This window comes from Felis catus, chromosome C2, assembly GCF_018350175.1.
Source record: "Felis catus isolate Fca126 chromosome C2, F.catus_Fca126_mat1.0, whole genome shotgun sequence".
In the NCBI taxonomy this organism is placed as follows: Eukaryota; Metazoa; Chordata; class Mammalia; order Carnivora; family Felidae; genus Felis; species Felis catus.
In genome coordinates this window covers 132169758-132194032 of record NC_058376.1, presented here as the reverse complement: position 1 = coordinate 132194032, position 24275 = coordinate 132169758, and the positions used below count along the sequence as shown (strand labels likewise).

General features: G+C 40.4%; 1 protein-coding gene across 6 annotated transcripts in view; it reads left to right on the top strand.

Moving 5' to 3' along the window:
* LOC101096163 (collagen alpha-4(VI) chain-like) overlaps positions 1-24275 on the top strand; it is a 147715-nt gene that overhangs the window by 76129 nt on the left and 47311 nt on the right. For all 6 annotated transcript variants that reach the window (XM_045037628.1, XM_045037626.1, XM_045037625.1 and 3 more), the window contains 11 exons: positions 2544-2615; positions 3681-3707; positions 6165-6209; positions 8423-8476; positions 11884-11946; positions 12267-12332; positions 16106-16159; positions 16277-16312; positions 20966-21028; positions 22784-22846; positions 23909-23971. In XM_045037628.1, the coding sequence (XP_044893563.1) occupies positions 2544-2615; positions 3681-3707; positions 6165-6209; positions 8423-8476; positions 11884-11946; positions 12267-12332; positions 16106-16159; positions 16277-16312; positions 20966-21028; positions 22784-22846; positions 23909-23971 (606 nt within the window). The remainder of the gene's footprint in view (positions 1-2543; positions 2616-3680; positions 3708-6164; positions 6210-8422; positions 8477-11883; positions 11947-12266; positions 12333-16105; positions 16160-16276; positions 16313-20965; positions 21029-22783; positions 22847-23908; positions 23972-24275) is intronic.

Here is a 24275-nt window from a genome sequence, read left to right as displayed (position 1 = left end):
TGTTTTTCTTTTTTAACTGATCTGGTAGGTCACATCCATAGGGATCCTAGAAATATCTTAACACTGACTGGGTGTCACTACTATGCTGTTCAAAGTGAAGCAATGGAGAAAGTACTTTGAAATATGAGAATCTTTGTGAAGACTTTGTGAAAATTCAAGTTTAAGAATACTCTTTCTCTGAGGAATAATTTTGGGCAAACACATACCTGATCATGTATGCACGGCAACTGAAACTTTAGGAACTGTGAGTAGAAGTCATAAGAGTCAGCTTTTTGCTTTTTCTTCACAATTTCCTTGTAAGTGTTTAGTCGTGGCAAAATATACATGACACTTGTCATCTTAACCATTTTCAAGTGTACAGGTCGGTGGTATTACGTCCAGTCATGCTGTTGTGCAAACCATCACCACCGTACATCCCCAGAACTCTTTTCATCTTGCAAAACTGAAACTCTGTCCCCATGAGCCCCTCCCCGCTAGCCTCTGACGAACACCATTCTACTTTCTGTCTGTATGAATTTGGCCCCGCTAGGTCCTTATAAAGTGGGAGCAAACAGTAGTTGTATTTTTAGCTCATTTCGTTTGGCATGATATCCTTAAGATTCATTCGTGTTGCAGCCTGTCAGAATCTCCTTCCTTTCTAAGGCTGAGTACTATCCCATTGCATGGATATGCTACGTTTTGTTTTTCTGTTTATCTGTTAATGGACACTTGGGTTGCTTTCGCCTTACGGCTGTCGTGAATAATGCTGCTATGAATATGGGTGTGCAAATATCTCTTTGAGACACAGCTTCCAATTCTTTGGGGGTATATACCCAGGAGTGGAATTGGGAGATCATACGGTAATTCTGTTTTTCGCTTTTTTGAGAGACTACCGTATGTTTTCCATGGCAGCTGCACTCTTATAGCCCCACTAACGGTGCATAAGGGTTCCAGTTTCTTCACATCCTCTCCCACACTTGTGTTTTGTTTTGTTTTGTTTTTGTTTTTGATGATAGCTATCCTTAGCGTGTTTTGTTTTATTTTGTTTTGTTAAGAATAAATTTTAAGAATTTTCCCTTTGTGTCCCTGCTTTGTTAGGGACATTTGTTTTGTAGGTAACTATTTTCTGATAAAGGCAACAACCGATTATTCATGACTGATAAGACTATATAGTGCAATATTGTAAGTGGATATGTTAAAATTAGATTGTCCAGATGAAACGTAAACACCATACATTGAACCTAACAATGTGGATAGCTAGGAAGAAGGGGGAGAATAGACATTGACTTGGCATCTACTGTGCGTTAGGTTTTGCATTCGGCATTTTATACACATTATGACGTTTAGTCTTTCTCACAACCCCCTCCAGATAAGTGCTAATACCTTTATTTTATGGATGTAGAGTTCAAAACTCAGCGTGACTTTTAAGGTCAGACAGAGATGGTTGCCGATGTGCCCAAATCCATGTCTGTCTGATGCCAAGACCTCTGCTTTTCTCATCATCTCTTGCTATCTAATTATAAAACACCTCATGTGTCTAATCTATATGACTTGTGAAGTACTTTCAATACAGTATCTCATGCATGCAATACAACAATCCTGTGAATGGGCAGAATCAGTATGACCCAGATCCATATTTTGTAAATGGAGAAAATTGTAATTCATAGAGTCATGTGCTCATCCAAGCTCACGAAGCAAATTAGAAGCAGAACTAGGACTTGAACCTGGGACCTTTTCACTTTTGATCCAAAGTGTTTCTCACTTTACCATGTTCTCTTTTACTGTCCTGGGCAGCTTATGTGGTGAAGTTATCTAACATTTTTAAATCAAAGTGAGATTATATTTGTAGACTCTTTTGATGAAAGCTCACGGGCCATACAGTACTTTCTAATTTATAATTAATTAATTTGGCAAAAAGGCATGCTATTTATCATTCTCTTCCCTATCCAATACCTAGATCAAAAGATTTTTGTTCACTAATATAATTTAGGCAGTCATTCTTCAAATTTGGAATGGACGTCCTGAGGGCTGGAAACCCAGAGATAAATAAGTGAGTCCTTGTCTCCTTAGAAGCTCTCCATATAGCAGGAAACACAGAAACAGGTAATAACACACAGTGTAACAGAAAAATCGTCTCAGAAGAGGACGTGACGTATGGTCTATACCTTAGGAATGGGCAGGATTTCACCTAGAAGAGAAAGAGTTAAATAGTGGTTTATTCTTTGTGGGCTCACAAGGAAACCTTTATCCAATTTTAGCTGCCTGAAGGCAGTGTTCAGACACACCTTCTGTTTTGTTTGAATTCCGAAGTGGCTTGAATGAATTGGTCAAAAATATAGATAAGGCTGATTTGTATGATTTGGGGTTGTCAATATGGGCAGTTGACAGATAAACATTCTGATTACCTTGCAGGTGATCTGATCAGGTCTTTGAGGATGTAGAAGTAATTGGAAGGACAGCACCATATTTTAGTCATTCTGACGGTCACTATTGCTGATTCGAATCAGTTGGGTGATGATAGAGATAGTTGCTTGACTCTTTCTGTGTGTATTTTTATTCCACAGGGAGAAAGAGGCCCCCAAGGTCTTCCTGGACCCCAAGGTGAGGAAGGATGCCCGGGTATGAGAGGACCTAAGGTGAGTGTGGACCTAAAGCTGTGGAATTCTTTCCCTATCCAGGCTTTATCCCTTGAGTTTGAGGAAAATCTTAATTCTTCAACATAGCATTTTAGCTCCTTCCCAGTGTAGGGTTTCCCAGAAGTAGAGCCTGAGAAAAGGAGTCAAGTGCAAATAGTTCATAGGGAGGGGATCTCAGTAAATACTATCAAGACAGGAGAGAATTTAGGGAAAGGAGGTGGCCTAAGAAGGGTATGGTTTCAATTAGATCACCACTGTGGGTAGATAGAGCCTCGTCCTGCTAAGGAACTGTGTGAGCCAGTGTTGAACTTGCACCTCAATGTTACCCCATCCAAGGGGTGAGAGAGCTGGGATATATATGCACCAAATCCTATCAGGCATTAGTTGCAAGCTGGTCCCAGTGGATATTAATTCCCCAGTACTTCTGGCTTGTCTTTTGTGTGGACAGGCTCCAGTGCCAGAAAAAAGCCCTCAGGAAAAGACATAGTGCTGGTGGTTGGAAGGGGGTTTGAGAATACTGAAATTTTAAAGCCTAAAGCAATAATGGGTGGGGCTCCCTTTTCAGTGGTGTCGTCAGTGTCTCTTCACCTTCCAGGATTAGAGAATCTCCTTGAAGAGGGCCAGAAAATTTTCTCTACAACTCAGAGTCCTATGGAGAATTTTTCTGACCAAAGTTACCGTATTCTGTACACTTTTAACAAGTTACTCTTTCAGTTCATTTGTGCGGTTGTTCCTGGAAGCCTTCTCACGCTTGTTAGCCGGTGTACTCTCACTTTTGTTTGAAAAAAATACAATTCTTCTATTAATAAGCGGCAGGTCGCTGTCATTTCCTGCTCACCCCTGCTATGTGAGGAGTTACCAATGTGATTTTTATCAAAGTCACACTCAAAGGGGAGCAGTAGTGATCAAGGTGCTATGATGTGCATTGTAGTTGCTGGAGACGAAATCTCCATTTTGATCTACTAATTAATTGCCTTTTCTTGGATTTGGGGAATATATGGTGTCCTAAGAGAGAAAAATCTTATTCAAACTCAATTCTTTTCATTTTTTTCCCCCTAACTTTAGGGAGCAAGAGGATTTTCAGGAGAGAAGGTAGGCGACCTTCCTTACCCTTCTTAAATGGGAGAGCAATTTCTGTGGGAAACAGTAACAGGTCACTTGCTTTTCCTTTGCTTGAGTGAGGTGAGCCTCCAAACTTTCTGACAAGGGGATATGCCAGATGATATTAACAGCCAAACTGCTATGCCAATAAATGGCTATTTGTCAGGTATGTATTTCATATTTAAGGCAGGGACATATATAATTTTCCTCCCCTGCTAACTCTATAACAATTGGGCCGCCATATTCATCATATGATGCTCTGGGAGAGTTGGTCCTGAATTCAAGGTGTGGCAGGGAGGAGTCTGGTCAAGCTGAGCGTCAACTGGGAGATGGACGCCAGGACGGGGTTGGTAGGAAAGGAGCTGCACAGTAAGGGGATGACCTTACATTCAGATTCAGAAGCAAAGTATCCATTTGCTCATTCGTGCACTCAAGAAATGTTTTTGTGGGCACCCATTCTGTTCCCCACATTATCGTTGAGAGTGGTTACAAAGTGAGGGACAAGACAGACAAGGGCTGACAGAACTTTACTCCTATCTCCTGGTACCACAGATTCACCCATGTGGCTTGTGGCAGATACATTGCATAATTTTAGTATGGGAGTTTGGTGTGCTTATTTTCATGCACTAACTCAGCTGTCTTTTGGTTTAAAAAAAGTGCCTGACATGAAAAGGTGCTCAACGTTGCTCCTCATCAGGGAAATACAAATCAAAACCACACTCAGATATCACCTCACACCAGTCAGAGTGGCCAAAATGAACAAATCAGGAGACTGTAGATGCTGGCGAGGATGTGGAGAAACGGGAACCCTCTTGCACTGTTGGTGGGAATGCAAACTGGGGCAGCCACTCTGGAAAACAGTGTGGAAGTTCCTCAGAAAATTAAAAATAGACCTACCCTATGACCCAGCAATAGCACTGCTTGGAATTTACCCAAGGGATACAGGAGTACTGATGCATAGGGGCACTTGTACCCCAATGTTTATAGCAGCACTCTCAACAATAGCCAAATTATGGAAAGAGCCTAAATGTCCATCAACCGATGAATGGATAAAGAAATTGTGGTTTATATACACAATGGAGTACTACGTGGCAGTGAGAAAGAATGAAATATGGCCTTTTGTAGCAATGTGGATGGAACTGGAGAGTGTTATGCTAAGTGAAGTAAGTCATACAGAGAAAGACGGATACCATATGTTTTCACTCTTATGTGGATCCTGAGAAACTTAACAGAAGACCATGGGGGAGGGGAAGGAAAAAAAAAAGAGAGAAAGGGAGCCAAAACATAAGACTCTTAAAAACTGAGAACAAACTGAGGGCTGATGGGGGGTGGGAGGGCGGGGAGGGTGGGTGATGGGTATTGAGGAGGGTACCTGTTGGGATGAGCACTGGGTGTTGTATGGAAACCAATTTGACAATAATTTTCATATTAAAAACAAAGTGCCTGAAACTTGATTTCCTCATGTGGTTGGTAGGAATGAATCAGTTATTCCACATGCATAATATGCATTTTATTTGGCTGGCAAAACTCTGGACTTTTTTTTTTTTTTCAAAAAATGCTTTGTAATAAATACGTTAACTGTCATTCTGAGACAGTCAGTAAAGCGAAGGGCCCACGAGATGGAAGTGATGGAATATTTGAGGAGATGTCACCACACCACGGCCAGTGTTTAGTCTTATCCAGTTAGCATCAATTTTTCAGTTCTTAAGGACTTTTCTTACTGTAAGTTTCCCCAAATGCATACACGTGGATGCACTCCCATTTAATTCCTCCTTAATCTGGGCTCTTCTAAGTTTCCATTATGTGAATTAATTCAGGCATATTTGTCTGTCTTTTTAAAATAAAAAAAGTCAATGACAAAAGGACCATCTTTAAAATTTTTTAAATGTTTGTTTTTGAGTGAGGGAGGGAGACAGAGCACAAGGGGGAAGGGGCAGAGAGACAGGGAGACCCAGAATCCGAAGCAGCCCCCAGGCTCTGGGATGTCAGCACACAGCCCAATGTGGGGCTTGAACTCACAAACTGTGAGATCATGACCTGAGCCAAAGTCAAATGCTTAATGACTGAGCTACCCAGGCGCCCCGGACCATCTTTAACATGTAGACAACCAGTGGGAAATGTTTTATCCAGTCTTTTGAAAGAGTGACTACTTGTTCCCAGTGCAAAAGTGGAAAAAAGAAGTCTTTATACCCATTTGAATTTTGAGTTTCTTTTTTTTTTTTTAATCTTCCCCCCCCCCCCCCCCCTTTAGCACTTAAAACTGTCAGGGAAAACAGTGTATAATCATTGTTTTTTAGTATGTGAATGCAGCATATAAATGTCATTTCGGAAGGTCTAGACTCTTCTACCGACTAAAAAAAAATATTAGCAAGGATATCAACATCAAAGCAGTAGTCATGTACCCCTGGTCCTCTTTTCTTCAATAGTTTATCTTCCTTTGCTCCACAGGGAGATCCTGGTGACCAAGGCGCTGATGGCTTGGATGGGGAACAGGTATAGAAAGTTTCTCATTCTATGTTTCTCCCTCTACTAGTTTGGCATTTATACTCTCTATTTATATTTTCCCCGATATAGCCTAGAAACGTTAGCATGCATACTCAACAAAGTCTTAAGTCAATCTCTTATTTTTCCTTATCCTCAGAATATAAGGACCTTAGAAACTTAGCTCTAATCAACTTCCTTCTGTAATACATATTATTGTTCAGTATTTTGTTTCCATTTAGTTTTGTTCAAGTCTATCAATTAGTTGTTGTTATTATTTTATTTAGTCATTGCTCATCTAGCTTTACCCTTATTTGTTACTTTCACTGATGCCTTCAAAATATCATGAAAGATCCTGTGTCTTTTGCCTAAGGTACCACTTTTGGAATTTCCTTTGATGAAGTTTATAAACTTTGGTTTTTTTAAAAAAAAATTTTTTTTTCAACGTTTTATTTATTTTTGGGACAGAGAGAGACAGAGCATGAACGGGGGAGGGGCAGAGAGAGAGGGAGACACAGAATCGGAAACAGGCTCCAGGCTCTGAGCCATCAGCACAGAGCCCGACGCGGGGCTCGAACTCCCGGACCGCGAGATCGTGACCTGGCTGAAGTCGGACGCTCAACCGACTGCGCCACCCAGGCGCCCCATAAACTTTGGTTTTTGTTTCTCTAAAAATCTCTTTATTTTACAATTTCTCTTGTAAGATAGTTCTTGGGGAAATAATGATTTTCTTTTGGCACTTAGAAAATGTCATTTCATAGTCTTCTGGCTTCTGTTGTCTTCTGTCTTTCATTATTGCTTTTAAGAAGTTATTTGTCAAACTAATTATTGTTCCTTTGTCAGCAGTCTTAACAAAAAATATTATATTGCTTTAAAAATTTCCCCTTCTAGGGGAAGCAAAAATAAGATAAAAACAGAAAGGGAGACAGAGTATAAGAGACTCTTAAATACAGAGAACAAACGGAGGGTTGCTGGAGGGGTGTTGGGAGGGGAGATGGGCTAAATGGGCAAGGGGCCATTGGGCCATTGACGCTTGTTGGGATGAGCACTGGATGTCATATGCAAGTTTTGAATCACTAAATTCTATTCCTGAAATCATTATTATACTATATGTTAAGTAGCTTGGATGTGAATTAAAAAAAATTTCCCCCTTCTTTCTAGTGTTCTGTAGTTTCAATATGATGTGTCCAGGTGTGGCTTTCTTTTTATTTATACTGCTTGGGACTTGTTAGGTTTTTTAATCTGAGCATTTGTGTCTTCTGTTGTTTTTGGAAACTCCTTAGCAGATTCTTACTTTGAAGTTTTTATCCTTCCCATTTTCTCTATTACCTGTTTTTGGAAGAAATTTGTCCTGATATCTCTTAATCTCCCTTTCATGTGTTGTTTGTCTTCCTGTGCTGCATTCTGAACACTTTCTTCAGTTTCAAGTTCATTAATCCTTATGTCACTTGTGTCTAATATACCATTTAACCTGTCCATTGGATTTTTAATTTCATTTATTCTGATTTTCACTTCAGGAAGTTCTATCTTTCTCAGTTCTGCTTGGTGTCTCTCTCTCTTTCTCTCTCTCTCTCTCTCTCTCTCTCTTTTAACAGTTGCTTGTTATTTTACTCATTCTTTTTTTTACCTATTTAAATGTATTAAAAATACTTATTTTATATTCTGCATATGATAATTCCAACAGCTATAGTCATTGCAAGTCTGATTTTGTTGCCTGTGGTTTCTACTGGCTTTGCCGCCATGGTGTCTCCCTCACGTGTATGGTGACTTTTGATTTAAACTCATTTTTGATTGAACTTCAGCTGTGAGAAGTCTCTAAGGCCTGAATTGAGGTTATTTGCTTCTGCCACGTACTTGGGCACTTCCTCCTGAGATCACTTTAAAGTAAATGATGAGATTTTGGTTTTTCCTCAACTCACAGAGTGACTAGAAGTCCTCAGGATGGCCAATGGCTATTACTTCTCTGGATTTCTACTTTCCCTTTACTCTGAACTCTAAGACTTTCTCTTGTTCTTTATCAGCTCATTAATGTATATAAAATATTTTAAACTTTGCTATATGGAATTTTATATGATTTTCAAAGGGAGGATTTTTCAGGGCATCTAGTCTGTCACATACAAGGAGAATGGTAACCTTTCTGCTCTTGGCTAGAATGTGAAACTACATGGAAAAAGTTCCCACTGTGACCTGATACACAAAGCTTCTTTGTATATTTCTTTTTCTAGGGTAATCGTGGAGCCCCGGGGTCATCTGGAGAAAAAGGAAATAGAGGAAATCGGGTAAAGTGTGAGAATTATTCTTCTCTCATATTTCTATTGCATAAACTGACCTTGATAGTTTATGTTTAAGTTCTGGGAAAGAATCCTCTAATGGTTTAAGTTCTAGATCGGGAGTTAAAGGGCAATAAATATTATCTTTTTGGAGTCTTTAGTTGAGACCCTCCTGTGCTGCTAGTGAGATGAGTGATAAAAATCCAGTTACTTAGCCTTTGGAACAGTAATCACTGCGTCCTACCTCATGGGCTTTGCAAAACTCCCTGTCACCAGTGATCCAGTCCCACACCCCAGGCCTCTCAGCCACGACCTTCATTACTCTCAGTCCAGAAGGGTCCTTCCCAATCAGATTGTACTACTCATTGTACCCTGAAGATTTCTTGTGCATGCCCACCCCTGTTTCTTAGCTCGTCCCAGGCACCCCATCCTGGAGTGGTTTTTCCCTGCCTCCGTCTTCAGGGCTTATTTGAATATCAGTTTTTCTCCAATTTCCAGCTCCTCTCTTTCCTCCTCAGGACACCCTCCTTGACCATGTCAGCCTGTAGTGCTTGCTCTCTCCCTTCTCTACATCCTTCTCATGTACATTATTCGCACTATCTGCTTGACAGGGACTATTCACTGCCTCGTGCTGGTAATTATATTTCTATGCAAGGGAAAGCAGATCCCTATGCCCACTGCAGACATTACTAAGAGATTATGAAATCCAGTCTGAAGGATCCATCTCAGAACTGTTATAGTCAGCTTCTGTCGATTGATTGGATTAGATAAGGGGGGGGGAGGTAAATTTTATTTACTTTTGTTCTTTTTTTTTATTTTGGGGACCCCTCATGCAATTAGAGTAATACTTTTACCCCAAGGTGTGGATTGATTTCCCAATAAGTAAAGCAGGGAGTCACATGAAATGTTTCTTTATTGAGGGAGGTTTAATCGATGATGTGCAATTTGTGGATTCGATTTTAGAGAAGGTGGGGGACACCACATTTCTTTCAAGACTGGAGAGCCTTCAGCTTCCATTGAATTTAGTTAAATTCTACAAACACCTGTCAAAGTCTTCCTACCTGTAGAGTGTTTTGCTAGATAAAAAGAAGGGTTCAAAGATAAATAAGTCATGGTTGTGACCAACAAAGAGCTTATTCACAGTATAGGAGATAAGATTTGTACAGGAAGAACTATAATCCAAGATAGGATAAGATAAAGGTTGTAAGAATGGTGTAAATAAAGAATCAATGGGAGTATAGTGACTTGGAGAAGAATCTAAACTAGAGCGGCATTTCTTCATCTGAACAATAATAAAAATGTGCTGAGTATCTATCTATTGTAATCCAGGTATGATTTTAGAATGGGGAACAAGACAGGCATGGGTTCTGTACCTCAAAACTGGCCTCTGTGAGGAATGAAAGATATTAATGAAATAATCACAAAGTAGCTGTAAGGTTATGGCTGAGATAAGGATGTGAAGGACAGATAAATGACGGGGATCTGATCCAGACTGTGTATTCAGGAAGGCTTCATCAAGGGAGTGAGGATGGCATGAAATTTGAAAGATGAGTAACAACCAGATGGTAAAGGAGGAGGGAAGGGGGCAAGAGGTCAGCCTTCCATACTAAGGTCCTGTGGTAATTGATAATGGTGCCCAAGGCAGGAGAGGACCCTGGCATTCCAGGGAGTACAGGAAATCAAGGCATTTTTCATAGATCTCTGTGAGGGAGACACACAACCCTGTTAAGACACACGATTCCAGGCTAAGAAAAAGGAAAGGCTTAGAGTTAGAGGAGCTCAGTGTGAGTTTGGACAAATAATGATTCCAAGTACACAGGAGTGGAGGGTGAGATAAAAGGTATGAAGAGTGGGAAGAGGGGCACCTGGGTGGCTCAGTCATTAAGCATCCGACTTTGACCCAGGTTGTGATCTCATGGCTCGTGGGTTTGAGCCCCGCATCAGGCTCTGTGCTGACAGCTCAGAGCCTGGAGCCTACTTTGTATTCTGTGTCTCCCTCTCTCTCTGCCCCTCCCTAGCTCATGCTTGCTATTTCTCTCTCTGTCAAAAATAAATAAACTTATAAAAAAAGAGTGGGAAGAAAGTCTGAAAGGGCAAGTTGGAGTCAATGTAGTGCCATGGTGAGGGATTTGGGATTTTCTGGGTCAGAAAAAGGAAGGACTGGAAGTTGGGCATGCACATCATGATAAGAACCAAATGCCAGCCTCTGTATTCAGCATTTTAATTTATTATTCCATTTAATCTCTATAACAGCTTGATAAAATGGGTATATCTATTTCACAAATGAGAACATTGCATCTTAGAGAAGTCAAAAAAATTCACCTAGCTAGTAAATTGAACAGTAGGGTTGGAATTTAGAATTAACTAACTCCCTTTTACCATTATATCAGGCCAGGAAAGAGGTAAGGAGGAGTAACATTATGAGGTGGCTGTTTTTAGAGCCTAGAGAACATTCCATTCCCTATGTGTCTGAGAACCATATCTCAGAGATGGGTCCCACTCCACTGTCCTCAGAGTGTGGCATATACCCTCTAGAACCAGGCACATAACCCCATTTGAGGAAGTTTCCTGGGGTGGGGGCTCTCCCTGACACCGTGGCTCTGTAGGAACTACTATACAGAGAGAGTACCAGTAACCACAGATTTTAAGAGAAGCAACCATTTGTTTATCATGTCATAGTCTTATGGCAAATTGCTTCACTTCACTGGTTCCCCTTCTAGAGTAGGAGCTCCAGAAGCATTTTTCTCTCATTTGCCTCTTTTTCATGAGATCTTGCTGTGCCAGTGCTTCCCATGTTTGTGGTAGAGACCACCTTCTTCTCATGTGTGTTTCTGTGTAAGAGTATCAGGGAGATGTGAAAAGATTAGGAATTTGGTGGTAGGGACAACTGGGTCCAACTTTGCTGAGCCTTAGGTTCCTTGCATGCAGTATGTAATTCCTGAGTTGTAAGGGTTCACATCCCTAGGGTGAGGTCATGCATACCTAGGGCCACATATATCAGAGATTTCCAGTAAAAGTATGTTCTTTTCTTCATCTCCTCCTCACCTCTTGGGCAGCAAATGCTTTAAAGTTCAAGTACTAAATTGCTCTTTTAAATTTTTTTTTTTTGACATTTATTTATTTTTGGGACAGAGAGAGACAGAGCATGAACGGGGGAGGGGCAGAGAGAGAGGGAGACACAGAATCAGAAACAGGCTCCAGGCTCTGAGCCATCAGCCCAGAGCCCGACGCGGGGCTCGAACTCACGGACCGCGAGATGGTGACCTGGCTGAAGTCGGACGCTTAACCGACTGCGCCACCCAGGCGCCCCTAAATTGCTCTTTTAATGTGATTCTCATTTTGCCTCTTAATGTTCTCTTTCCTTTGGGCAATAGATGATCTTTTAATGTGACACATTTTTCCCCCTGTGATTTCAGGGCTTGACGGGACCACCTGGACCACCTGGAAAGCGTGGAGAGCCTGGGTTAAGGGGAGATCCTGTGAGTGCTTTAATCCAGGGCCTTATAAACAGTTTGCTTAGACACAAAGTCAGAGAGCAATTAATTATTCATTAATGAGGCATCTGTTCAGCCTGTCTTAGCATTGCAACAAATAAGAGATTTGTGAGGAGATCCATCTTATAGAACATTTGGGTTCTTAAAGAGTTTGCAACTTTAATTGCATTGGGTATTTGGGATTTCTAAGCAAAATCAGACAATTAAAAAGGTACACTTTGATGCCTTTAAAAAATCATACTTCCTGTAATTTCTTTTCCTATCTTTTCTGTCCATTTGAGGTAAGCAACCTTTTCTTTTCTCAGGGGGATCCTGGAGCAGATAGTTTCATCCAAGGCCCTAAGGGAGAAAAAGGAAGGCGTGGACATCAGGTAAGATCATCTCTGTTGACTTGGTGATATTGGTACATGGGGGGTGGGGTGGAGGTGGGGCTGGGGCAGGTGTGGGGGGCGGTTGGAAATTCTAGTTGGTGAGGAAGGCTAGAGCACTCTGGTTGGATCAGCACTGAAAACTAGGGAGCAAACCTCTGGGACTCCACTACCCATGGAGACAAGAGCTCCGAATGCTAATCCCCAGTTATATCCTTATATTCTTGCATCCTTGTCTTGTGGTTTCTTTTTATCTTGAAAAAAATCTCATTTCCCACAACACTAGCAGTACAGGTTACTTTATGTCTTTTGTGCTTGGTTTCTTCACCTCGAAAGTGAAAGCATCAGGCTCCGTGATGCCTAAGATCTTTGCAGTTTAAAAATTCTCCAAGGTCATCATGATGCCTTGATTCAAAAGACGGTCAGGACATTACACTGTTGACTTGCTTTCCACCACTGCCATTGTTGACTGATGTGAATCGAGTAGTAGCCAGTTTTAGAGATAAGCTCCTTGTCTGGTTTTGAAAACTGGAAGTGTTATGACAGAAGGTAGCACCAAAGGAAAAAGACTTGTTCACTTTGCAAATGCTGCTGATTGGAAGCCATCTTTAGAATTTTTTTGATGTCCTGGTTATTAAAATGCATGACTGAAAGATGACTACCCCAAGTGCCTCAGTCCTCACATCTTGTCATTCCAAATTTCCAGAAACAAGGTCTGCACAGCAAAATGTTTATAACTGTAAAGCAACCTCTATTTCCTTTGAACTCCAGTTTGCCTCCTTTGACAAAGCCTTAGGATGTTGATTCTTTTCCCTGAATTGTGACTCGGTTGCATCCATTTTGTAGATGGCGAGGTCCTGTGTAAAATCCAGTTTGTAACAAGATCATTATTATGTAGCTATGGGAGAAAACTGTAACTCCTTGCTGCAAGAATTTCTCATCCTGTTGTGAATTACAGTTATTTTGGACAAACTCCATCGAGAGGGTTCTCTTGGGTGAGTTGAGATTGGAGAGCCCTGTGAATAGCCAATAAGTTATAGAATTGAGCAAAGAGAAGCAACCCTTAACCCATCTGGGTCCCAGTTCCCTCATCTATAAGGTGGGAAGTTTAGAAAAACCATTTCAAAGTTCCCATGAGTTAATGGGCGTCATGGGAAGGAAGGCATATAAATTGAGCTTTGATTCCATGGTTTGCTCATGGTTTTACAGCTGGAAAGAACTCAGGCCTCTATACAAACTGTCCAGTACTGTGTGCATCACAGCACCCCAGCCATGGGGAAAGTCTCATGCTCTCAGTTTTCAGAGGTCTCCATCACTGACTTCAGCTGAGGGTTAACTTAGAACGTTAGATCCCTGAATTGTGTGTGCAAACAAAAATTGGAACCCTCTGAGGTGGTGCCATGTAACAGTGAACTTGTGTTCCACATGGTTTCTACTCCCATTCCGAGCTCAAAGAAGGGTGTTAAATATTCTTTGAATAGACTTGGGTAATAGAAGTCACTCTCACAAATTATACAAGCCTATATAGCTGGGAATGCTGAAATTCTAGGTTGGTAAGTGCCATCAGAAGATAGACCTCTAGGGGGCAATCTTTCCTCGGTACAAGTTTCCTTGGCGGCGCGAAAGCAGAGAGTTCCTCTGAAACCAATCAGAAGCGGAAATGGAGTCAGCGAAGAAACAATTACCATTAATTTATATGGAAACATATTTGAGGGTTCCAAGACCCCCCAAAATAACCTCTTCTAGGCTTCTCTGATACCTTAGGACACATTTTGCTAAGGGATGAACAAATAAATTGAGATGCAGGGATGCTCCCAGAGTTCAAAGCTATGGCGGCTGGATGCTGAGATGCTGAGTGTGGTCCCCAGGGAAGGAGCTTGGCGGGGCCTCTCGCTGCTTGGGGTGCGGGCTGCTTCTGTAAAGGCTCAGTGCAACACACATGCTGATGCCTAAGATCTGAGCGCTGATCAAGGACTGTGTGGTATATTTAGTTGTCTTGCCTCAGTAGTATCCCTCAGTCACAGCTGTTGTCTAGTCCTTTGTTTCCGTGACATGGGCATTCCTGACCAGTTATTTTGCCAAACATCCCTCAGTTAGGATTTGTCTGATTGTTTCCTCATGATAAGATTCAGTTTAAATATTTTTTTTCAGGAGATTAAGTAAGGCTGTAGCCTTCTCAGTCACCAGGAGAGAAACTATGTCTGGCTGTCTCATTACTGGTACATTAATTTGGTCACTTGATTCAGATGCTGTTCACGAGACTTAGCCATTGTAAACACACTTTTTCCCTCTTTGTAATGATCAAGTAATCTGGCAGTGATACTCAGATTGTAAATTTCTTGTTTCCCGACAGTCTTTTCCCCAATGATTCCAACATCTGCCCAAATGACTCCTTTGCTACGCTGGCTGCAAAAAACTACTATTGAAGTGAGAAAATGATAAATGTTTTAAGAAAGAATCTTTTTTATATCTAGACCAGTTGTGAGAGTGCCTTGTCTAAAGCCTCCTTTCTCATACAGCCTACTATATTTAAAAAAAATTTTACAGTAAAAGTAACGCTATAGATATTTGGGAATACAGGATGTAAAATGTAAAGAAAGAAATGAATAGTTCCAGTAACCAAGAAAAAAAAGTAAGTTTACAGAACTTTCCTAACTTGGTGATGCAATTACTTTCCCCGAGAAAGTCAAATAAGGATCCCATTGGCTTATTAAAAAATGTTCTAGTACAATATAAAGAAATGAGGAACTGTCATTTTATCTTTCTCCGTATTTGGGATAAATTATTCTTTCAGCAAATTTAATATACTTGAAAAGAATGTTAGAACACATTTTTTCTCCTTTATAAACTTTTGATAAACGTAATTTGTAATTGTTGCATACTATTTCAATAAGCGTTCCTACCATAATTTAATCAACGCTTCCTTCCATGTTGTGGAACATTTATATTGTTTTCGAATCTAATCTATCATAAGTAACCGTTGGAAGCACAGCTTTGCGCAAATGCTTTTATTTCTGTATTTCACATTCTTACCCTGTTTCTGTGTTCTTACTGAGTTAGCATGGGACTTTACTGAGTATCTAAAATGTCCCTCCTTGGCTTCCAAGGTAGTTTCTGTTTCTCCTGAAAGATGGACTCATTTTTTTTTCTCTGGACACCATTTATTTTCCCGCTTCTGAGCTTAGAGAAGTGAGAGCAGCACAAAGCTTCCTCATCGGGACTGTGTGTAAAACCTCTCCCTCCATCATCATCTGCGCATACTGATCGCTCCACATGTGCAGAGACACGTTCATCTACCTTCTGGTTCCGTCTGCCGCTCTGTACCTATAGGATGGGTAGAAAGGGAAATCCCAGTGTTTTTCAAATATTAAGCATAGCTCATCGGGGGAACGTGTATGACTACTGTCGCAGCACGATGAACCCTGAAGAGTTGTCACATGAACAATCTTTGGGGGAGGCTGCCTACGGTGCGGATATTTTAGAACACCAGAATTAATCCGTTTGCTTCTAGAGAAGCGCTGACCCACAGAACTTTTTGAGATCAAATATTTTATATCTGTGCTGATATGGTAGCCACTGGCCACGTGTAGTTACTGGACACTTGAAATGTGCCGAGTATAACTGAGAAGCTAAAATTTTAATTTAATTTTAATGAATTTAAAATTAATAGCCACATGTAGCTAGTGGCTTCTGTATTAGAGAGCCCATGTCTGAAGAGTAAATCCAGAAGGATGTAGACATCGAAACTTATATTCCCTTTACTTCTTCCTTTTCAGGGAAGGTCTAGTTTTGACGGACCTCAAGGGGAACCTGGAAATGTTGGCCCTCAGGTAACTATAACCACTCTTGGGTTGAATTTCACCTGCTTTTGTGGAAGAGTGAGGTAGGCTGGGGTGAAAATTGGGTTGTTTCTTTCTCTAAGGTCTTTGCCTCCCTTCTGTTCTTAGGGGTCAAGAGGAAGACGCGGTGTGCCAGGGCTGGAGGTCAGTGCTTTCCGCAAAGACTTGCTTTACGTTCCGCACGTATGGCTACTTTAAAGAGTTCTCTCTGAGGTCAAGGGGAGTGCTGGCTGGGCTGTCTGAGATTGCAGGAAGATCACTGAGAGGTTTTCATGGGAACTTTTCCACGAAGAAGACAAAGTTTGTATGGTTCCCTGCTTCCCCTCCAACCTGGAATATTTCACTTAGATTGAAAAGAAGCTAATACCTTAGTGAAAAATGGTTTTACCTCTGAAATAATGATTTTTCCATGTAAAGAAGTGGGGCTTCCTATGAGTGCTTAAGGGGATTGCATGGTCCCTAAATGAAGGAAAAAAATCGAGCTTTTACCATTTATCCAAATGGGAAGGATGCGATTAGAGGGTGGGATAAGGGGATATCTCTGTGGGGGAATTGTATTTTACTAAGCAATTATCTAGCACCAGTCGCTGCATTAGACCTTATTTTTATCACCTTCTGTAAACCTTTATACAACCCTCAGAGTTATGAGCATCATTGGTTCCCTTTTATGAATAAGAGAGAAAATATGGTTTAGCAAAACTTGTCAGAGGCCACATACTAATAATAATTGGTAGAGCTGGATTCAAATCCAAAGATCAGGATCCTTTTGGAATTTTTTTACAAAATAAGTTTATTGTGTAGACTTCTCTCTAATACAGTGTGGTCATGCTCTGCTGGTATTATTTTTTCTAGCATCGTCCTGATTTAGTGATGGAGGAAAATCACAGATTGATTTATGTTAACTCTGAGCCCAAGTGTGTGTGTGTGTGTGTGTGTGTGTGTGTGTGTGTGTGTGTGTGTGTGTGTGTTGGGCAATGACCTCCGAGGTACAAAGAAGATGTGACTCCTGTGTCTTTATAACAACAGTGTTGGAAAAAGCACGGATGTTAAGAAATTTCAAGTCTCAAAAATCCAAACAAGTTTTGTTGACATCAAGTGAAATGTTTTTTTCTCATAAAATGTTAGGATTTGAAATAAGTTCTTAAATAGATATTTCCTGTTAATTTGGTTTTAATACTTATGAAATAAATAATGTCTGGAACTATCATTTTATCTTACTGTTTTTATCTCCAAAAGGCAGAAAGAAATAGACTGTTTTGGAGAAATTAAGTGGCTCTAGGCAGTGGAAGGAATTTCCTACTTTTGAATCATTTAATTCTTTTGTGACACTACATATCGTTTATCTAAATATCCATTAACAGTGGGTTCTCTGTTCAGCTGGGTCATGGTTATTTTTCTTTCCCTATGTCACTTCATCTCCTGTGGGTTTTTTTTAAGGTTTATTTTGAGAGACAGAGAGAGGGGTGGGGGAGAGAGAGACAGTCCCAAGTAGGTTTCACGCTGTCAGCACAGAGCCCAACACGGTGCTTGATCTCGTGACTGTGAGATCATGACCTGAGTGGAAATCAAGAGTTACACCTTAACTAACCAGGTCACCTACGTGCTCCCCCGCCCCCATCTCCTGTGTTATTTTAAACTTAATTTAAATCAGAGTGAAGCCTGTGCATACATTTGAAGTCAGATTACATTATCTCCCTGTCCATTCTTCCCAGCTCTTCAGGAGCAACTCACTGCGGGCTAAGTCCTTCTGGTATTATTGCCGTTTCTCTAAACAGCATGGTTACTTTGGTATTTCTTGGTTTTCAGTTTGGGATGTTGTTCTATTGATTTCTTGCTATGGGGAGATAAAGATTTTTCTTAACCTATCCATCTCCTTCTTACACTTCCCACAACTCATCCTTGCGAGATACTTACTTTCTCCACTTTTGGTCGAGACAGTTCATTGTTCATACGATTGCTAGGTAAATATTATTTGCAGCTATATAACTCTTATTTTCTCTGAGGTACTCTTTCCCCTCATTTGCTTGTAAATTAACTTTGCCAGTTAATTATAAAGCTCTTTGACAAAACCAGTAACCTCCTAGTATGTTCAAACATGTGACGTTTATTTCTCTCGGATTTCTCCTTTCTGGCCTTCTGACCTCCTGCTCTGATTCAGACCGATAGCTGCTTGGGCCTCTGCTCTGTTTTCTTATTGGGAAAGATTGTGGAACAGTAACCACTCATTTTGGGAGCAGAGAAAAATGTGTGCAAACTACTGTCTTTAATAGGAGACCTCTCCATTTAACACATTGTAATCTTGATGAATCCCTGTAGTTGTCTGCTCTTTTTCCTATTCAAGCTTCGATTTTTTAAATAAGAGATAAAATCATATTGAAGTGGACTACTAACATGTCAGTAGTTTGCTAGTTAACCTAGTGTTGGAACATTGGTCACATAGATTCATTTATGTTTTTGAGGCTATGACTTGCTAACGATGAGCAAGTAGTGTTGGAAGATTATAGTTTCCAAGGGTGCTGAATTCCAGATTACAGCATCCCTTGGATCTGGGGAAAATATGGCTCATTACTGTCTATAAAATTAGATATGCTGACATCTACAAGATGTATAATACGTTGAAAATTTAAATAAGATTTTGTTTATGGAAAATATTGTATTATGGCAGACAAGTCAATGCATAGATTATTTTGGCAATAAGGGGAAACTTTAATTAAGAATATCATTTTTAGGGGTGCCTGAGTGGCTCAGTCGGTTAAGCGTCTGACTTTGACTTAGGTCGTGATCTCTCGGTTTTGTGAGTTCAAGCCCCGCATCGGGTTCTGTGCTGACAGCTCAGAGCCTGGAGCCTGCTTCGTATTCTGTGTCTCTCCTCTCTCTGCCCCTCCCATGCTCATGCTCTGTCTCTCTCTGTCTCTCAATAAAAAATAAATGTTAAAAAAAATTAAAAAAAGAATATCATTTTTAAAGTGTAAGCTCACTAGCTTCCTGCAATTATTTTCATGTTTGTGTGTTTCCTGTAAGAGATAGATAGTAAGAGTTATTATAATGGATATATTATGTTATAGTCTGCTTTTCTGTTTCCAAATCATCCTATTATCATTTAAATATATTATAGCATACTCTGTAGAAGAACAACTATTTGCTAAACTATTCTTACGTTAAGCATTTAGATAATTTCTGTTTTGTTAGATATTGTGGTTAGTGATGAAAAGAAAAACTATTACAGGTTTTTTTTTGTTTTGTTCTTGCTTTTGCTTTGCTGAAATGATTCCCTTAATATAAATGTACAAGCGTGGAGGTATAACAAGAGTTTGAACTTGGCTATATAGAACCAAGTTGTTTTCAAGATGTTGCACTCTGAATGTCACTAATGTGATGTGCAAAGATTTTCACAACCTATTTCAAAATTTCTAGCTACAGTCCTTTTAAAACTTAGCTATGTTCATAAATCTAGAAGTCAACTGTTAAAGGGCAGAATAAGATAACGATAATGATTAAGACAAGTGTTTCCCAGGATGCCTGGGTGCCTCAATCAGTTAAGCATCAGACCCTTGGTTTTGGCTCACGGTTCCTGAGTTCAAACCCCATGTTGGGCTCTGTGCTGACCGTGCGGAGCCTGCTTGGAACTCTCTGTCTCCCTCTGTCTCTGCTTCTCCCCTGTTCATGTGCATTCACATGCTCTATCAAAAATAAATACACATTTAAGAAAAAAACTTAAAAAAAAAAGGAGTGCTTCCCATTTACCTGAACAGTTTAAAAAACTTAAGAAGCACGAGGAATTGACCTACATGGTGATTAATTCTCAGTTTAAGGTTTTTTCTCTTTGCAAATCTATGAATAATTAGTAGCCTTTCTGACACATGAGCAACATGAAAAAGAAGGCAGAATAATTCACAAAATGGGTATTATCTTCAATCTTAGAAAATGTATCTTCTCCGTAGAAGTGAAACTTTTAATACGAGGGAGAAATGAAGTCAGTTATTAGACGAATCATGTTAAGGGCTCACCCTTTGCCCAGAGAGCCAGCTTAATCCTGTAAGAATCTATAGGGTTTATTTTTGGTTTTGTTTCAAGAACCCGTAGGGTTTAGAAAAAAATTTTTTTTAATGTTTTATTTATTTTTGAGACAGAGACAGAGCATGAGCAGGGGAGGGGCAGAGAGAGAGGGAGACACAGAATCGGAAGCAGGTTTCAGGCTCTGAGCTGTCAGCACAGAGCCCGACGCAGGGCTTAAACCCACAAACTGTGAGATCATGACCTGAGCCAAAATCAGACGCTTAACCAACTGAGCCACCCAGGTGCCACACAAGAACCCGTAGGGTTTTAAAGTCAGGTTTCTGCCCTTTCTCTTTGTGCTTCATGTGCCTTCCCCCAGAATGTCACACTTGTTGCTGTGTTCAACATTCTGAGTTCCTTCACGTGGGATAAGAGTCCTTAACACCAGTGAATACTTAGCCCATATCCCTTAAAAGGAATGGATGGGCTTTTAGGAACCTGCTATTATGTCAAATGGGAGCTTGAGTTGTTTAAACAAGGTGTTTTTGCTTCTATCACTAAGCTAAGACATTGGAAAGAGTCATGCAAAGACTGAAAAAAAATCTGGCTTTGTAACATAAGTGGAGCCCCCTCCCCCCATATCTTCTCACATTCCATATCCTAAGAGAACTGAGCACAGACAATCAAATCTTTCCTATCTTTCTCTTGTGGCTGTCAAATGACATATTGCAGGGAAGCCTGCCTTCAATAGGAACCCTAAGGGTGCCTGGTGAACTCACTAAGTTTTGTTCATTTTAACAGGGTATGCGTGGAGAATCCGGTGAACGGGGTTACCCGGGAGAGCTTGGATACTCAGGCCCACAGGTTGTATCAGTGAAGTTGATTTTAGTGCTAAAGGATATTTGTTTGAAATTATAACTTAGATACTTGGATGGGGATTTAACATATATCAGAATGGCTTTGGATACCTCTTTTCCAGGGCCTTTCCCAAGCAAATTGTGTATCTCTCTCCTGGGCAGGTTGAACCCTAATAGCAATATTTGTGAATTCTTAAGATGTCTTAAAAATGGCCCTAAGCACTTGTATTAACCCATTTAATCCTTTAATTGGGGGGGGTGGTTATTATCCCTATTTTACAGAGAGAAGTGGAGGGGGGGATAGAGAAGTAAGGTAAAGTGGCCAAGCTCCCACAGTTAGTAAATGATAAAGATGGGATTCAAACTCAAGCAGTCTAGTTATCAAATCTGTGCTCTTAATTACTGCCTTTGAAACCGTATTGAACTTACTCAAACAGTACTTAATTCATTAAAATTTTATTCAGTTTGGCATAAAAAATCAGCAAAGTGTCTATTGAGTATCCGTAGTACGTAAGTCACTTTGCCAATAGGCGTGGGACCTTCAGGAAGGACGTTAAGGCCAGGAAGAGTCTTGCCCTCAAGCAGGGCATTGTAAAGGATTCAGTGATAACTGGAAATTTAAATTTCCCCGTCCAGTTCTTTTGGAATCTTCTAAGCATAACCCAAATCTGGCATTCTGTAAACCCTTCTGGAACATGTTCTACATCTTTCTTTTAAAAGCCAAATTGTTCCCAAGTATCAAGTGGAAGAACCTGAAAACAACACATTTTACTCACACATTGAATCATTCTCCATAACCTTAAAAACTCTATGAGTGTCAGGTGATAACTTTGAAAGGTTTCTGTTGTTTTTCGACTTCACAAAGGTACTAAAGGAAGAAATGGGTAATCAAAGTGTAATTAGGGATTGTATTTATTTTATGATAGAAAAGTGTCTGAACATAGGGGAAAACACCCTAGAGGTTTATTTTTGCCTTCATTTTGATCGCTGGCTTAATTCAAATTTGGACCCCCCGCCACTGTTGTGTCCTGGCTTTCTCTTTTATATTCACTCTATCCTACTGCTGAACGCAAGGGGAACATGTTGTTTTGTGAACCATGAGCAAGATAATCAATAAAACCTCTCCTTAATTTCACCTCCCACTGGGATGTGGGTATGATGCTGTATTTAAATAGATGACTACAATACCTCACCCAGGAGTATAGAGGCCATGATCAATGCTTTTAATAGGAAAGCATTTTTTTCAGAAAAGCTGGAGAAAAATTAGTGTTGAAATCAGTACAATAAAATAGATTGGGGAGAAAATGGGTAACTCCCCAGCAATGTGTCCAGTGCGATTAGGCTTCTTAAAGGTACTATTGGTTCTTGAAAAAATCAAAATGTGCCCTTGTGTGTATACAGAGAAGGTTGAATTTTCAAAGGAGATCAATATCCCAGCAGCCCCTTTCATTCCCCTTTGAGGATTTAAAACTAGTTGGGTGTATTAAGATATAAAAGCAATGTTCTGAGATTTTAGGGCTCATCAGATTCAACTGCAGAGGTGGTCACAAATATGGATGCTGAAGGCTCATATCCAGTGCTTCAGATGGAGTGAGTCTGGGTTGCTTTGGTGCTGATGCTGCTGAATAAAGTGTGATACATGTGATAGTGATGGGTCAGGGCACCTTGATTTGTGCTCCCGTCGGTGACCAAGGCGACTTTGTGGTTACATGGGAAATAGACCATAAACACTGATTGAATTCTAATGTCATCTTTGAACCAGGGACCAAGAGGAAGGCAAGGACAACCAGGAAATTCTGGACCAAAAGGCTCAATGGGTGCTAAGGTACGTCTGAAAAACGAAAACTACAGCAGAGTTGCATATTAACAGTGGCCAATTCATACACCTGAGTGTTCCTGGATAAATAACATAAAGCTACACTGTTTGTTCTGGAATTGGTAGGTATCAGGGGTTTCTAGAAATAGCTAACTTGATCACTGGCTGTACCGCCTTCTATTCTGGTAAATTGTGGGAATATGGTGCTCAGTGAGATTGGGTTAGAGCCCCAAGGGTGTTTAACACAAACTGATCGTGACTTACCTATAGTGCAAGGAAAAATAGAGCTGTACAGAGGTATAAACGGCCAATATGATCCTCACAAGCATAAAAAGAAGCGTTACTATCCTAATTTTATAGATAAGGAAACCGAGGCTCAAAGGGATTAAAAATGATTTGTCATGGGGACGGTACGTGGTGGATATTTGGCTTCCAACTTGTTCTTTCTAGTGCCCCTTCTACTCCTGACCCAGTCTCCCAGTGGTTCATAGAAGCATTAGACCACATTGAGACAGATGATTAGGAGTGGCTTCCTGATGATGGGAGCATTTGACACAGCTTAAATTCTGAGCAGCATGGTTTAAGTTAGGGATAAGCGTCTCGATCTGGAGATTCAAAATAGCAGCTCCAGGATGGCCTATGCCCTAGTTCTGTTCGTATTGACTCTCGATCAGAAAAAGTCTAGCCTTGTACTGATTGTATTATTTTCATTCTCATTTGATAGTATTTTCTGTTTGGAGCAGGTGAAAGTCTAGGTGTTTGTCTTCCTGATCTCTTAATCAAATGGCGTTTTTCCCTCTAGTAGCCAGATCATCGCTCCAGTGCTCAGAGCTTGGTAGATGTGGCCTCTTACATAGAACGCCTCCCCCCTTCTCCCCCACCCCACCACCAGCCCAGACATTAAATGTGTATATGAAGCGTTTTGTATGTTGAAGGATACAATTAATTGTATCAAACACTAAAGGTGATTTATGCGTATATTACCAGTTCCAGACCATTTCGATAATAACAAGAGAGTCAGGGAGTTAACTTTGTGGCCTTGAGGTGATTTTGGTTGTGGTCTTGTTGTAGGGGATTCCTGGGCCTCCAGGGACAGTTGGTTCAAAAGGGAAAGCGGGACCAACAGGAATGAAGGTAAATGTCAGAGAACACATCTTTTTTTGTTTTTTTTTTTCTTGTAACTTGGGTATTCTCATGTGAATCTCTCCGTATGTGATCATTTCCAGTGTGAGTTTTTGATATCATTGGTGATGGTATTGACTATACCTTATAGTTGGACAGTGGATACAGAGAAGGAAAAGACATATAGACTGACGTATAGAAAGATAGATAGACGGCCACCTGTATCAGTAGGCAAAGACATATCAATAAATAGATAAATATATGGGTTCTCTACAAACATAGTCTTACATTCACACCTAGAAAAAGCCAGAAAAAT